Below are 15839 nucleotides of genomic sequence, written 5' to 3' on the forward strand. Positions count from 1 at the left end.
CTACCAGACATTAATGCAGATACATTTTTTGCCACATTCCAACACAAAACTCTTTTCAGTGCCCAGAAGCTTATAGCCAGGTCATGGATGCAAGTTCATCCCCCTACCCTACAGGGGTGAATAACAGACGTAAACTCTTCCCTCCCTTACAAAAATATGATATACCGCCATAGAGGCTGTCCAGCCAAATACGACAAAGTCTGGAACAGATGGTTGGAACAACCTGTCACCTGTAATGACTGAGATCCTCTACAAGGCGCATAATAAACGTAGGATACAATTACTGATGTTTCATTATACCAATATACAATGATATCTGGTCACCGCATTTTAATAGGACTTAATGTTATGTATCCATGGATATAACTATGTTTTCCATGCTCTGAAATCACCAATGGAAATATTATATTACTATGGTTGTAATACTGTTGAATTTTACCCTTCTGTATGCATCTGCTGGATTGTTCGAAATGTACCATGTTCTTATGCTTTCATTACAAATAAACTTGGTTTTAAAAAAAAAAAAGACTTTATTATCAACACGGAATTAACAGAAGAGGTCTAAAACTCAGTAGCGCTGCAAATGTTTTTCATTGCTTTAAAAAGGAATATACCACATTTGACCACTAGATGGCAAGACGTATCGTATCCTTTTTTCTGTGACACTTAGCACCATTGAGTGGCCAAATGAAGATAATGAAGAACATTCAACCTGCACAGGATATACCCATTCATTTTTTTTGCCCTGTTTGCATAGATCAAATGTACATGCACTTTCACTAGGCAAATTGCTATACACATATTTTTTTATAAATACACACCTAAGTGTACTCAATGGATACGTTTTGTCACATCTGCATAAATGACCTACGTACCGAGTGAATGAGTGGTGCAGGGCAAGTGCCCTCTACATCCTCCGTGCAGGTTTGCTGGTACATACAGCTGGGATGTTCCCCTCCGCACCACACACAATTATATTTAATATCAGCAGTCTGGCAGCGGCTACAGTCAGAGTGCCCCACGGAGCAGTTATACAAAGTCACTGTAAAGAGAAGAGGACAACGTAAGAATCGGGCAAAACAGAGATAGCAGAACTTCCCCGTCTACACCACAAGGGGCTCACATACCATGGAGGTCCTCGTAGCTGTCCACCCGCATCTCCGGCTCCCTCTGCACATAGATCAGGGCATTGAACTCTGGCTGCAGAGCTGAGTAACTATACTACAACAAGAACAGAGCATGGCAGGACAAAAGACAAAAGGCAAATGTTATAAAAAAATTAAAAAAAAAGTAGTGTTTTCATATGATTTTTAATTTTTAAAGAGTAACTCCACTTTTGTTGAGAAAAAAACATTCCCCTCTGGCTGATCTATGTATGTTGCAGGAATTTTACCAAACTTTGTTAAAGTTGCACAGATATGAACGGTACTCATTAGAAATCATTGGGTAGGACTGGGTATGTCATTGGGTATGTCCTGTGACTTGGGACTGCAAAGTCGCACAAGTGTAAAAGGGGCTAAATAAAATTGAATTACAATATGACTTGTGTAGCAATTGTTTATGCTATATTATTTTTTTTATTTGCTAATTTTTATGGAGGGTGGAGTTACCCTTTAGGGAAAAGAGCAAAACATATTGTAGGCTTCAAACAATTTAACAACAGTTGTTGCAGTACATCCCAATGGCCTGCTGATGGCGCTGTGGACTTGATATGGACTGTGCATGCTCCAGATCTGTTTATTAAGGGAACTGGAGCACTCACAACTACACCAACCCCAGGTACTTAATGCAATCTGAACACAGTATACTTCATGCACTCTGGAGGGGGCAGGATGGAGGGGGGGGGGGTATTTGGAGCCAATCAAAAATCAGCTGTGCTCTATCCAAATTTACTGACAAGAATCAGGAGCTAACTGGCAACTTTTGGCCTAGGGGGCAAGTGCAAACCAGGGGTTCATGGTGCAGCGACTCGGCCCCCCTCCCACTCTTCCTCTTCCCAGCCTCCTCCTGACCCCCATTCCAGGCTGAAATTTTGCTCCAGGTACTCTCTACTCACTGGCCGAATCTGGGTTCCCGATCTGGCCAGCAGGGGGTGGTTGGGGGCAGCTGGGACAGCTCGGTTGGGGCTGGCCGGGGCAGGAGAGTCTCCAGTGGGGCATGGAACCGGCCTCCCCTAGACACCGTTTACACCATCCATGCTGGGGGGGGCCTGCGCTCTGTCCTTGTCTTTAACCCGCACTCAGTAGGTCAGCAGTGGGGACTTTTTACTTCTCTTCACCAGGAATCCATTAATCATGTCTGTGGCAGAAGCGGTGCAGCCTTTTTTCGGGGCATCAGAGCAGCCCAGGGGGCGACTGTCCCCCTGCCCCCTGGCCCAGTCCTCCCCTGACAAGAACACCGTGGACAGCAGGAGGAGAGCAGTCTATTCCTTCACTGTCCAATCACAGCCGGGGAGTAGGGAAGTGACCAAGCTTTATCGCTTAACTCCAAAAATAAACAGACAGTTCTTATTTCAGTCTGAAAACAGGGGCCCTTTATGTCAGATACTGGTCCACCTTACTGCATCTTCTGAGCAATTACTGGAAGGATCTGCCCTGACCTCCCCTTTACCCATCACCTCTTCTTACCTGGTGCAGCTGGCATGTGATATAATAAGTGGATTGGTCCTCGGGATCCATTTCTACAAAGGCATCCATGATCACCGTTCTGCCCTCCAGGATCAGAACACACTCATAATCCCACTGCGGGTCCTGCAATATAATCGCATCAAAAATGGTTATCAGTTGTTGCCTTAGTCAGTGGTGTATTTAGGTTTTGTGCTGCCCTAGGCCTGACTAAACTTGTGCACCCCCTAATTTAAATATGAAGCACCCCTTCCTGTAAAGGCCACACCTCTTCCTGTTTATGACCCGCCCTGTCATCTGTAAACCACAGACCACAACCAAAGTCTATCAGTGCCCATCAGTGTAGCCTCATCAGTTCCCATAAGGTCAGCCTCAGCAGGGCCCATCATCATACCATCATATCATACCAGGAGGTAGCAGTGTGACCGCTTTATGGGGGTGCCAGACTGATTTACCTCCTGGACCCTGCCATCCAGCCCAATTCACCCTATAAGACTGGCACTATACTAAAAGTGTGTAGCGCAAGCCGGCAGGGATACTTTTTAGTGGGGGAGGCGGGAGGAGGCTGTTTTTTTTTTCATGTGCATGGTGCAGCTTTTTTGCTGCCCCCCTGCAAAGTGCTGCCCTAGGCCTGGGCCTTGTTGGCCTAGGCCAAAATACAGCACTGGCCTTAGTCACAAAACATTCATTAACTAGGATTGACCAAAAGCCATACTGACCACAGGGAATAAATTTGCCCTTAAAGTGACAGCAAACCCTTGTTTAAGAAAAATAAAATTCTATTCCAGTATGTATTCTTAATTCAGTAAAGCCCCTTCTATTGCTCTCAGCGTCCTCCAAATCTACTTTTTTTTTTGTGCTGCTATGGTCTGACTTCCTATTAAAGGGTGGCTACATTCCTTCTCCATGGTCCAGTTGTATGTAGGAACGTAGCCACCCTCTCTTGCTTACTCCTAAGATGATCTATGGGCTATGGCAGGGGTCTACAAACTATGGCAGGGGTCTCCAAACTATGGAAGGGGTTTCCAAACTATGGAAGGGGTCTCCAAACTATGGAAGGGGTTTCCAAACTATGGCAGGGGTCTCCAAACTATGGAAGGGGTCTCCAAACTATGGAAGGGGTTTCCAAACTATGGAAGGGGTTTCCAAACTATGGAAGGGGTCTCCAAACTATGGCAGGGGTCTCCAAACTATGGAAGGGGTTTCCAAACTATGGAAGGGGTCTCCAAACTATGGAAGGGGTCTCCAAACTATGGCAGGGGTCTCCAAACTATGGCAGGGGTCTCCAAACTATGGAAGGGGTTTCCAAACTATGGAAGGGGTCTCCAGACTATGGAAGGGGTCTCCAGACTACGGCCCCCCAGTTGTTCAGGAACTACAATTCCCATCATGCCTAGTCATGTCTGTGAAAGTCAGAGTTTTACAATGCCTCATGGAGAGAATCTGATAGGTAGCGCCATTCTGATAGAACACCGGCGTATTACATCACTAACTCTGTCACCAGAACAAAACACATGAATACCTGATAATGATGAAAGTTCTTCCCAACTAATGTTATCTTTCTTTCCACATTGACAGGCAGTAAGGATGGGCTGTGAATGCTGTGCACACAAGGACAAGCTTCGGGGCCCACATACGGTCCTCCATTGTTCTGGAAAAGAAAAAAAAATCACACGTAGAAATTTAACAAACTCCAATATGAGGGATCAGAAAAATATTTCATTATTATCTACCCAGACTGTTATTTTTATTGTGTTATTAAAGGGAAACTACAGTATAGTAGTATTGATTAAATTGTAATTTTCTTTGTAGGTTTTCATTATCATTCTTAAATTTCTTTACATGTTTACAGAGCTGAACTGAACTTTACTGAGCAAGTTCAGGCCTCATTGCACACTGGATGTTTGGCCATCTCTCTTAGACGCCTTTCCTTCTGGCGGCAGCGTTTTAGCAGAAAAAACGCTTGACGCTTGTAAACATGTGTAACATGTTGCAACACCTCAAGTACTTGGACCTTAATTAATTTCAGTGGCCAGAATTATATATTTTGGCCACTAAAATGAATTAACGCTCAGGGGCTAAACATGCCTAAGATTTACGTATGTTTAAGCACGTCAATTTTTTTTTCTGCCTATAAAAGCCTATGTGTCTTCCTTTAGCAGCAGCTAGAGAGAAAAGAGGATGGGCAGCATGTTCTGTAATGTCCTGGCCCTCCGTCAGATCTCCCAGAGAACCCTAACTACTTCTACAAAACAAAGTTGCAGATAAGCAGAAGGTCTTTCAGGAAGATAATGGCATTCCAGTCCATCTAAGGCTCCATGTACACGGGACGCTGGAAATGGCCGTTTAGGAGCAGTTGGGCGTTCTTTTCAGAAGCCCCTGAACCCATCTACATTTTATCTTATCTGTCCATGTACACCAGGTCGTTTACAGTCATTTGCAGGCAGTTGCGTTCAGGGACTGTTTTTAGAACGCAATTATTTGCGTTCGAACGTGTGTTTCCCGGCGTTTCAAACGCACAAACGCGTTGGAACGCGTCTAAACGCGTCCGAACGCGTCTGAACGCGATGACCCGCGTTTAGCATTCGCGTTTTTTCATTTTAAAGGGGAATAATTTTTTTGACCTCTAGGAACGCTTCTAAACGCAAACGCCCGCAAACGCTGCTAAACGCGACTGAACGGACGTTTCAAACGTCCTAAAAATTCCAGCATTCAAAGGGACTTTTAACAACGTCCCGTGTACATGGAGCCTAAAAGCAGGCGTTGGCGATGTCTTATTGTACAGAGTGACCATGCTGCTCACGGTTTTTGGAACCTGTTATAGTTTATTTGAAATCGGCAGAGCTTCATTCCCTCAGACGAAATGATTCCATTTTATATTTGAACTCAGTTGGCATAAATGTGATGCATCAGGGATTGTTCTTTCCTTGTCATAAAGTTTAAACTGTGGGAACAATATTTATTAAAATGTACTGTATAAACTGCTAGAAATAAAGCCATTTTGCATTACTAAAAAAAAAAAAAAAAAAAGCCTATGTGTCCTTTCACATGGGCTTTCTGCCCGGCGGACTCTGTTTTGTTCTGGGGGGGGGGGGGGGGTGTCCCCTCCCACTGCTTGTAATAACAGCCAAGCGGCTGCTTAGCCGCATTGGTTGTTATTACAAGAAAGCCATCCAACCGCTCTAAAAAAACGGTACCGGAGTGATGTCTGTAGCTGCAAGCACTTGAAGCAATATCGGCCATATCGGCAAGCTTGTGGCCGATACCAATACTTAAAGAAAAGTGAATATCGGCCCCACTGATAATCCATTGATCCCTACTTTGCATAAAGGGTCTTAACTCTTTCTGAATGGCAGAGGCTCCTATGCATTCTAGAACCCCCTAATATTGGTCCTGAAGCTCCTGTAAACGCTAGAACCATCTAAACCCGGTGCAGAAGCTCCTGTAAACACTAGATCCACCTAATCCCAGTCCTGAAGCTCCTGTAAATACTAGAACCATCTAATCCTGGTCCTGGTCCTGAAGCTCCTGTAAACACTAGAACCACCTAATCCCAGTGCTGAAGCTCCTGTAAACACTAGAACCAACAAATACCAGTCCTGAAGCTCCTGCAAATACTAGAACCATTTAATCCCAGTCCTGAAGCTCCTGTAAACACTAGAACCACCGAGTCCCGTGGCTGAAGCTCCTGTAAATTCTGGAACTACCTAATCCCAGTGCTGAAGCTCTTGTAAACTCTGGAACTACTTAATCCAGGTGCTGAAGCTCTTGTAAACTATAGAACCACCCATTCCCAGTACTGAAGCTCCTGTAAACTCTAGTCTAAAACCACCTAAACCCAGTGTTGAAGCTACTATAAAATCTGGAACTTCCTAATCCTGGTGCTGAAGCTCTTGTAAACTCTAGAACCACTTAATCCCAGTGTTGAAGCTCCTGTAAACCCTAGAACTACCTAATCCCGGTGCTGAAGCTCTTGTAATCTCTGAAACCACCTAATCCTGGTGCTGAAGCTCTTGTAAAATCTTGAACTACCTAATCCTGGTCCTGAAACTCTTGTAAACTCTAGAACGAAATAATCCCAGCGCTGAAGCTTCTGTAAACTCTAGAACCACCTAATCCTGGTGCAGAGGCTCCTGTAAACTCTGGAACCACTTAATCCTGGTGCAGAGCCTCCTGTAAACTCTGGAACCACCTAATAATCCTGGTGCAGAGGCTCCTGTAAACTCTAGAACCACTTAATCCCAGTGTTGAAGCTCCTGTAAACCCTAGAACTACCTAATCCCGGTGCTGAAGCTCTTGTAATCTCTGAAACCACCTAATCCTGGTGCTGAAGCTCTTGTAAAATCTTGAACTACCTAATCCTGGTCCTGAAGCTCCTGTAAACTCTAGAACGACCTAATCCCGGTGCTGAAGCTTCTGTAAACTCTAGAACCACCTAATCCTGGTGCAGAGGCTCCTGTAAACTCTGGAACCACATAATCCTGGTGCAGAGGCTCCTGTAAACTCTGGAACCACCTAATCCCAGTGTTGAAGCTCCTTTAAATTCTAGAACGACCTAATCCCGGTGCTGAAGCTCCTGTAAATTCTAGAACGACCTAATCCCAGTGTTGAAGCCCCCGTAAATTCTAGAACAACCTAATCCTGGTGCTGAAGCTCCTGTAAACTCTAGAACGACCTAATCCCGGCGCTGAAGCTTCTGTAAACTCTAGAGCCACCTATTCCTGGTGCAGAGGCTCCTGTAAATTCTGGAACCACCTAATCCCAGTGTTGAAGCTCCTGTAAATTCTAGAACGACCTAATCCCGGTGCTGAAGCTCCTGTAAACTTTAGAACGACCTAATCCTGGTGCAGAAGCTCCTGTAAACTCTAGAACCACTTAATCCTGGTGCTGAAGCTCTTGTAATCTCTGGAACCACCTAATCCTGGTGCTGATGCTCTTGTAAAATCTTGAACTACCTAATACTGGTCCTGAAGCTCCTGTAAACTCTAGAACGACCTAATCCCGGAGCTGAAGCTTCTGTAAACTCTAAAACCACCTAATCCTGGTGCAGAGGCTTCTGTAAACTCTGGAACCACCTAATCCCAGTGTTGAAGATCCTTTAAATTCTAGAACAACCTAATCCCAGTGCTGAAGCTCCTGTAAACTCTAGAACGACCTAATCCTGGTGCAGAAGCTCCTGTAAACTCTAGAACCACCTAATCCTGGTGCAGAAGCGCCTGTAAACTTTAGAACCACCAAATCTGTACAGAAGCTTCCTGTAAATTGTAGAACCACCTAATCCCAATGTGGGTGTCTGCTGGAGACATTTTCCATCACCCTTCTCTTCTATGCTCTTAGCAGTGTCTTCCATTAATAATGTTGCAGTTCCTAACTTCAACCCAGAGACTGACTTCCTAATTCACCACAATCCCTGACTACAACCTCACTAACATTGTCCTTGAGCACTGTCTCTCATCAGTGCCGCGCCAACTGGCGCCGCTTAAGTTCAGAGCTTCACAGCAGTGGGACGTGCATGCCAGAGAGATCTCAAATAATGTGTCCCGGCTGATAATTGTACCCAGCGTGAGCCAGCTGGCTTTCCCGCAAAGACCTCAATATGTTAACGATTCTTCACAGAGACGCTGCCAAGCTGGAGACAGACCTTTGTACGCGCTGGTATTATCAATTAAATACTCGTTCTTACAAGGGAGAAAAACTTCAACTAAACTTGTCCCATAAATCTAGTTCTCAACCTTGATACTTGCTGCAGAGGGCTCACGGTATAATTTTGTGGTAGTTAAAGGAAGCTTTTATTGAAATTAGAACTTTTAAAGGTCAGTGACTGCACAGTCCGGACAAAATGAAAAATGGACACAACCTACCGAAAGATTTATTAATTCTGGTATTGATCGTGCCCCTGTTGTCTGCCCTATTATTGACATCCCAAGATTGGTGTACTAACTGTGCATTAACAGTGGAAAACTTTTTAATCCAGTCATGATGAAACCAAATGAAATACTTTGGGGTTGTTTTACTAAAGGCAAACAGACTGCAGTGCACTTTCCGAGGGAATTTGCACCAGAGCATAGTAAATGAGGTAAGGCTTCGCTTTGCAAAGAATACCCAATCACATGCAAGAAAATTGGATGATGGAAGTCAGCTCACAATCAGCTAGAAAATTACTTAGAACCCCCAAACATTTTATATATATATACTTTTTTTTTTTTTTAGCAGAGACCATAGGGAAAGAATAGCGGTTGTTGCCATTTTTTACGTCACACGGTATTTGCGCAACAATTTTTCAAACGTGATTTTTTGGGGGGGGGAAAAAAAAACTTAAAAGCAAAACGTTTTTTTTTTTTTTATTGTGAAAGATGATGTTACGCTGAGTAAATTGATAACCTAACATATCACGCTTTAAAATTGCGCACAGTGGAATGGCACCAAAGTTCGGTACTTAAAAATCTCAATTTGCTATGCTTTAAAAATGTTTACAGGTTACCATTTTGGAGTTACAGAGGAGGTCTTGCACTAGAATTATTGCTCCCACTCTAATCTTTAGGTCGATACTTTACACGTGTAGTTTGAATGCCATTTACACATGCGGGCATGCCTTAGGTATGCGTTCGAATCTGCGTGCAAGGGAATGGGGGTGTTTTACATTTTTTTTTTTACACTTTCCCTTTAAGGCTCGGTTCACACTTGTGCGATGCGGGAAGGCTGCGAATTCGCAGCCTGTTCCCACATCGCATCCGCACATCTGGCAGTTCACACTGCCATATGCGATACGCAGGGGGTGTCAATTAAATGTTAACGACACCCCCAGTTTGATCGCATATCGCAGTGCGATCTGACAGTTCGCACAGGATCGGATCGCACAAGTGTGAACCACTGTGCGATCCGATCCTTATGTGGCTGAAAAAAAGGGTCCTGTGCGTCTTTGGTGCGGATACAGTGCGAATTCAGCCATACAAAGTGTATGGCTGAATTCGCATCCGCACCTCCGATCGCATGTAATGAAGGAGCAGTGCGCTCCGAATTACATGCGATCTCGCAAGCCGCAATAATGTGAACAGGCATTACAATGTTTTTTTTTATCACTTTTATTCCTATTAAAAGGAATGTAAACATCCCTTGTAATAGGAGTAGGGCATGACAGGTCCTCTTTACAGAGAGATCTGGAGTCTATAAGTCCCCAGATTTCGCCTCTAGGCTGGAAAGCCTGATTTAAAAAAACAAAAACTTCATATCGTAATTTCCGGCCTCCGAGGGTCATAGAGATGGCCGGGTGCACAGCCAGCTCGATGGTAAATCTCCGCCGCCGGCTGATTCATTCTCTGGCTCGCTAATGGAAAGGGCGAACTTGGAGAAGCCTCAGAGGGGGGCTAAACAGCTGCTATGAATGCTTTTACTTTGCAGGGAATCACCTGCAGAAAAAAAAAAAAGACATCTGAATGATGCCTGCAGCTGCACCCATCATTCAGATATCTCCACTCAAAGCCCAGGACGTCATATGACGGTCTACGGTATGAAAGTGGTTACTAAGCGCTGGAGCAACTGTACTTGCAAAGTGCACAGTCTATTTGCCTTTAGTAAATAAATCCCTTTGAGTGGAATAAACATGCCTACTGAGCACCACACCTTAGGGCTTGTTTACTCTAATGGCTGAGGGGCGGTAAAACCACCCAGTTGAGCCACTTTTTAGCTGTACCTCAATTGCCCCTCCTTTAGCTGAACAGTGGCCGGGGTGTATACATGTAGTGTAAGGAATTATACCCCCTGATGTGTTCAACAGGCTACTACCGCCCATCGCACATGACCTATTCAGGTAAATAGGGGGGTGCTGCAACTGCCCCGCAACCACATACAACGCATGCACGCATGCAGCATTTCTAGGGGTTTAAACAGGAGGTGAGAAAGCGATACACAGATCACTCTTCAGAAAGCAAAGCAAGGGTAAGAAAAAAAAAAAAAGCCTTAAAGTGTCATTAACTTCTTCCTGACCGCCCCACGTACATTTACTGTGGGGCAGCGGCTCCTCTGCGCAAAATCACCTACAGGTAAGTGATTTTGCACTTCCAAGTCTGTGGCGCACCCATGCGTCACTGGCGACCCGCTTTCGCTGCGTCCGATGTCCGCCGGGACCCACCGATCATTCTTGACAGAGGCAGAACGGTGGTCTGCCTATGTAAACAAGGCAGATCACCGTTCTGTTAGTAGGGAAGACAGAGATCTTGTGCTAAGCAGGAACACAGATCTCTGCCTTCTCACAGTTAAAGCACCTCCCCACACAGTTAAAAAGCACTCCCTAGGAACACATTTAACTCTTAAATTCCCCCCCCCCCGATGTTGACCCCTTCTCTGCCAATGTCATTAGTACAGTGACAGTGCATATATTTTAGCACTGATCACTGTATTGTGTCACTGGTCCCCAAAAAGTGTCAAAATTGTCGCTGATCGCCACCAATATTAGTAAAAAAAAAAAATTAAAATTAAAATTCCATAAATATATCTCATCGTTTGTAGACGCTATAAATTTTGCGCAAACCAATCAATTGTTACATTTTTTTTATTGGATGAGCAAAAAGTAAAAAATATTGTTTTTTTGTTTTTTTTAAATTGTCAGTCTTTTTTTGTTTATAGAGAAAATAATAAAAAATGCAGAGGTGATCAAATAACACCAAAAGAAAGCTCTATATGTGAAAAATAAAGTACATCAATGTTACTTGGGTACAGCGTCGCACAAACCCGCAATTGTCAATTAATGTAATGCAGTGCCGTATCGCAAAAAATGGTCTGGTCATGAAGGGGGGAGGGGGGTTAAATCTTACAGAGGTTAAACCCAGACTATGAAAATATGAAAAACTCTCATTACATGATCTATAGCAGAGTGTTCACAAATCACAAAGCCACTAAAGCATTAATTTTACGTAGAGTGAAATATATGGTTGATCCTGCCTTCAACTGTTCCTTTCATCTTCTCTGCGTCCCCACTGCAGCCTGAGATTGTGTAGGCCAGCTGGTGTCCTCTACAGAGCATGCTTTAATTTCAGTTCCCTTCTAAGCTCTTCATTCCTCCTTCTTCTTAACTGTGTAGCCCACATGACTATAGAGTCACACATGTGGCCGTATACACAGTGGTAAATTACTCTCCCCTCCCTCCTTTCTCCTCCATATTCCCCTATTACTTAACACTATAGGGGAGCGATATAGTATGCTGATTGATTATATTCACTAAGAAATTCACAAACAAGCTAAGTTTTTATATAAATCAGTATAAAATTTATCAACTGTAATTGCTAGTACATGTAAAGTGAAAAAAGAGCCTTGGATGAAGATGCCATCTCAACAAAATGAGAACTAGTGTCAATCGTCTCAGTCTCAGCCTACACCATATTAATGCAGAAAAACACACATTTGATGTTCAATAAAGATTTATAGATTCATTTGAATTGCTCTTCCTATACTATTTTGTTAGTCATGTGACTGGCATAGCACCAATCAGGGCTGGCCAGACACAGACTCACACTGTAGACAGCATACAATGGCAGAGTAATAGAAGCCCCTCCCAAGGATCTTGACCCGCAGATGCCAAAGAGAACAGGGTGAGATCATGTGATCACATAACAGTGCTGCAGGAATTAGGTACTTATAAAATACATTGGCATGATATATGATTTATGTGAATTAATTATGGCAATTAACACTTCTCTGTTTAGTATCACTTTAAATAACTTCAAGATGGCAATACGTATGTATAGGTTGCAGCTCTGAAGTGGTTTACCGCGATTGGGGCACAACCCTGGTATTTCTTTTTTTTTTTCAGCCAGCGGCTGGTTTTCTCATAAAAGTGTTTTGAGCGGCTTCCAGCAGTTCCCACCTCTTGCCGGTGTTTCTCGGGCTTACCGTTTAAACCAGCAAGCCCAAAGAACGATCTGGCGGTGCGTCCAGCTGGTCCCAGAGGTGACCACACAGACTAGATCATCTTTGATCGCCTCTATGGCCTTGGAGGACCGGAGCGACGTCATAACATCACTTTCGGTCCAGGGTGGAAGTAAATATATATTTTTTTTAAAGCAATATATATTTTTTGATCTTTTGCTTTTAAAGGTAAAGGAGAGATTTTGGGTCTTTTTGACCCCAGATTTCTCCATAAAGAGGACCTGTCATCCTTATTTCTATTACAAGGGGTGTTTAAATTCCTTTTATTAGGAAAAAAAGTGATGAAAAAAATAAATAAAAAGTAAAATACATAAGAAAATAAAGTAAAAAAATATAAAGCGCCCCCATTCCTCTGTGCTCGGGCGCAGAAGCGAACGCATACATAAGTCAAGCATAGGAAAATAGTATTTGCACCACACATGTGAGGTATTGTCGTGAACGTTAGAGCGAGAGCAATAATTCTAGTGCTAGATCTCCTCTAACTCTAAACAGGTAAGATTTTTAAACCATCGCCTATGGAGATTTGAAAGCACCGTAGTTCGTCGCCATTCCAAGAGCGTGTGCAATTTTAAAGTGTGACATGTTGGGTATCTATTTACTCGCAATAACATCATCTTTACATTATACTAAAAGAAATCTGGGTATATATTGTTTTTTTTCTGTATTTGTTTTATTAATTAAAGTGTATTTTTCCCAAAAAAATGTGCTTTTGCAAAACCACTGTGCAAATACTGTGTGACATAAAAAATTGCAATGATCGCCATTTTATTCCTTAAGGTCTCTGCTAAAAAAAAATGTATAATGTTTGGAGGTTATAAGTATTTTCTATCAAAAAAATACTGATTTAAACTTGTAAACAAAAAGTGCCAGAAAAAGCTTTGTCTTAAAGTGGTTAAAGTGAACCTGTGTCTAGAGTCAATTTTGCCAACCATTCCAAAATGTCTAACAGAAAGGGACAAGTATCTGTGGGAGATTACACTGTGGAAATAGCCCAGGTAAGTAAAAAGAAAACAACTCAAGGGTGGGTGGAACTCTCCCTAAACTGTCTACTGGTGCTAAGTACAACCCAATTCTTTCATGTAAGGCAACTGATTAGACACAACTGTAGTTAATGGGATTAAAATAGAGAAAAAATTAAAAAGAGCGAAATAATGTATACAAGCAACACAATAATTTATACTTTTTTTCCTTTTGAATATAATCAGATTATCTTTTAGAATTCCCTATTAAATACCTGTGTGTTTATCATGAGTTCAGCAAATCCCAAAGAATCAGCCTGATAATCCAGATCTGGTTCTATTATTGATGGAAACTGGGGTGAGACACCTTCCACGTCTCCATCCCCAGAGAGGATCGTGGATGCTGAGAAGGAAGATGTATCATTATCCATGTTTACCAGGTCCACCCAGTCGTCTGCCTCTGTGTGATCCAAGCTCTCTTTGGTACTTCCCACCATAACTATTGTGGGTGGCTCTTCTGAATATGGAGCCTCGGTTTCTAAGTCATCAGGTGAATCTGGCACAACAAATGTTTGATTGGTGACTGGATGAGGTGGCAGAGTAGACGTAAAATCTTCTGATGATGGAGGTAGTGTGGTGGGAGCGAATGTAATATGTCTTTCGTCATCAGAAGTGGTAGGAACTGGAATAAGTGGTGAAACTGTAAATTCGCTGGGTGTGGTGGGACTTTCAGTTGTCCAAATCTTTTCATCTTCACCAGAGTCGGGAGTGGCAGGAAGGACTTCATCATTGGTAACAATTGGGCTTGTAAAGATATCCACAGGCAAGGTGGTTGGAATTGTTGTAGGGACACTGGTTGGCTCTTCTGTTGGAGGTTGAGTGGTCAACTCCGGAGTCAAGTTCTCAGTTGTAGGCTTCAGTGTGGTTGGTTCTGGTGTGGTTGGTTCTTGTGTGGTTGGCTCTGGAGTAGTCACTATTGTTGTAATGGCAATGGTGGTTGGCACGGTGGTGGGAATTGGTGTAGGTGTGGTCACAATGACAGGGAGTGTTGTACTTTCAGTGGTGGTTGTGGTAGAAGCCTCTGGGGTTGGACTAGGCGTCCTTATTTTTACCGTTGTAGCTGGAGTGGGAGTGGTTGGAATAACTTCAGGTGTTGGCTCTGGTTCTGGCACAATTACAGGAGTGAATACATCTGGTGCTGGATTCTTCTCCTAAGGCAGAGATAACAGGAAAAATTACATATTATAAAATTAAAGGAAGATGTTACAAGATGTTGCACAACTGAATTTATCCATGATCTGGATCTGGACCAGCTTAAGGGTGTCCACAGATATAAGAAGGAAGTAAGATGCCTCAGATCATCCTTGGGCAAAGAAACCAAAAGAGGACTTCTTGAGCTTGCAAGGTTGGCTTTGCAGATCTAGCATGTTTTTGTCAATGCAGATGGAAGGTGGTGACGGGGGAGGGCAGATGCTGCCAACACCATTTAGCCCAAAGACGAAAAACAGAGATAGGAGTAGGTTTCCTAAGCTATGTTCAGATCAAATGTCTCAACTGAGTGTTATAGGCGAGAGGGTGCCTGTCGGCATAAATATCAGATTGTCATGGGAGATATCTACTGGCTTGTGACAACAGTGGTCCAGTTTATATTTAAGGTGGACCTTTCCATTCTCCAAGAATATCAACAAGGCTGTACCTTTATAATCGGCTCCATCAGCTGTTTTAAGCCATTGAAAATTCAATCCATCTATGGGTAGGGTGGTTGTGCTAAAGGTGATCTGTCGATTGACAGTACAACCAGCTTTTTAATTTTTTTTGGAATGATTACTGCTGCCGGCTATAGCCAGTAGCAGTAATTATTGTATTATGACACCAGGGAAACCTCCCGATGTCAGAGTAAAATAGTGCAGCAGGAGGAATTTCCCCCATCAAAATTCATTGATGGGGAAATCAAGCAATTTTCTCTGGTCATAAATAAGGCAATATTCTTTCCTTTAACCATGAATTGAAGGAAAGAATATTGCTTAATTTATGGCCAGCCTTTATGCTTTCCCTCTTTCTCCAAGGAAAGTAGACTAAAAATCACAGTTACTGATATACAAAATTTTGACTTTTGCAAAAAATCAAAAGCTAAACCCTCATCTCCTTCTCTGACCCCTTCTGCTGGCTGCAGACATGTTCAGAGAACTGTGAACCGGCAAAGGAAGGGCAAAAAGGTATATGACAGGCAAATTTTGCCTGTCAGACTGGTTTTACCTTCTAATCAGTGGCAGCTGGTGCATTGAGGGTGCCCCCCCTATCCATGTGTCCGGCCCCCTAATCTACATGCGGGGTG

At 43.2% G+C, this 15839-nt stretch overlaps 1 protein-coding gene across 3 annotated transcripts in view; it reads right to left on the bottom strand.

The window, feature by feature from the left end:
• Positions 1-15839, bottom strand: part of PLXNB1 (plexin B1) — a 356193-nt gene that overhangs the window by 44889 nt on the left and 295465 nt on the right. For all 3 annotated transcript variants that reach the window (XM_082265197.1, XM_082265195.1, XM_082265196.1), the window contains exons 11-15: positions 13780-14715; positions 4147-4275; positions 2628-2750; positions 1128-1221; positions 876-1042 (exon numbers count right to left, since the gene is read on the bottom strand). In XM_082265197.1, coding sequence (XP_082121323.1) covers positions 876-1042; positions 1128-1221; positions 2628-2750; positions 4147-4275; positions 13780-14715 — 1449 coding nt within the window. The remainder of the gene's footprint in view (positions 1-875; positions 1043-1127; positions 1222-2627; positions 2751-4146; positions 4276-13779; positions 14716-15839) is intronic.

The sequence above is a fragment of the Pelophylax lessonae genome (assembly GCF_965119305.1).
Source record: "Pelophylax lessonae genome assembly, chromosome: 8".
In the NCBI taxonomy this organism is placed as follows: Eukaryota; Metazoa; Chordata; class Amphibia; order Anura; family Ranidae; genus Pelophylax; species Pelophylax lessonae.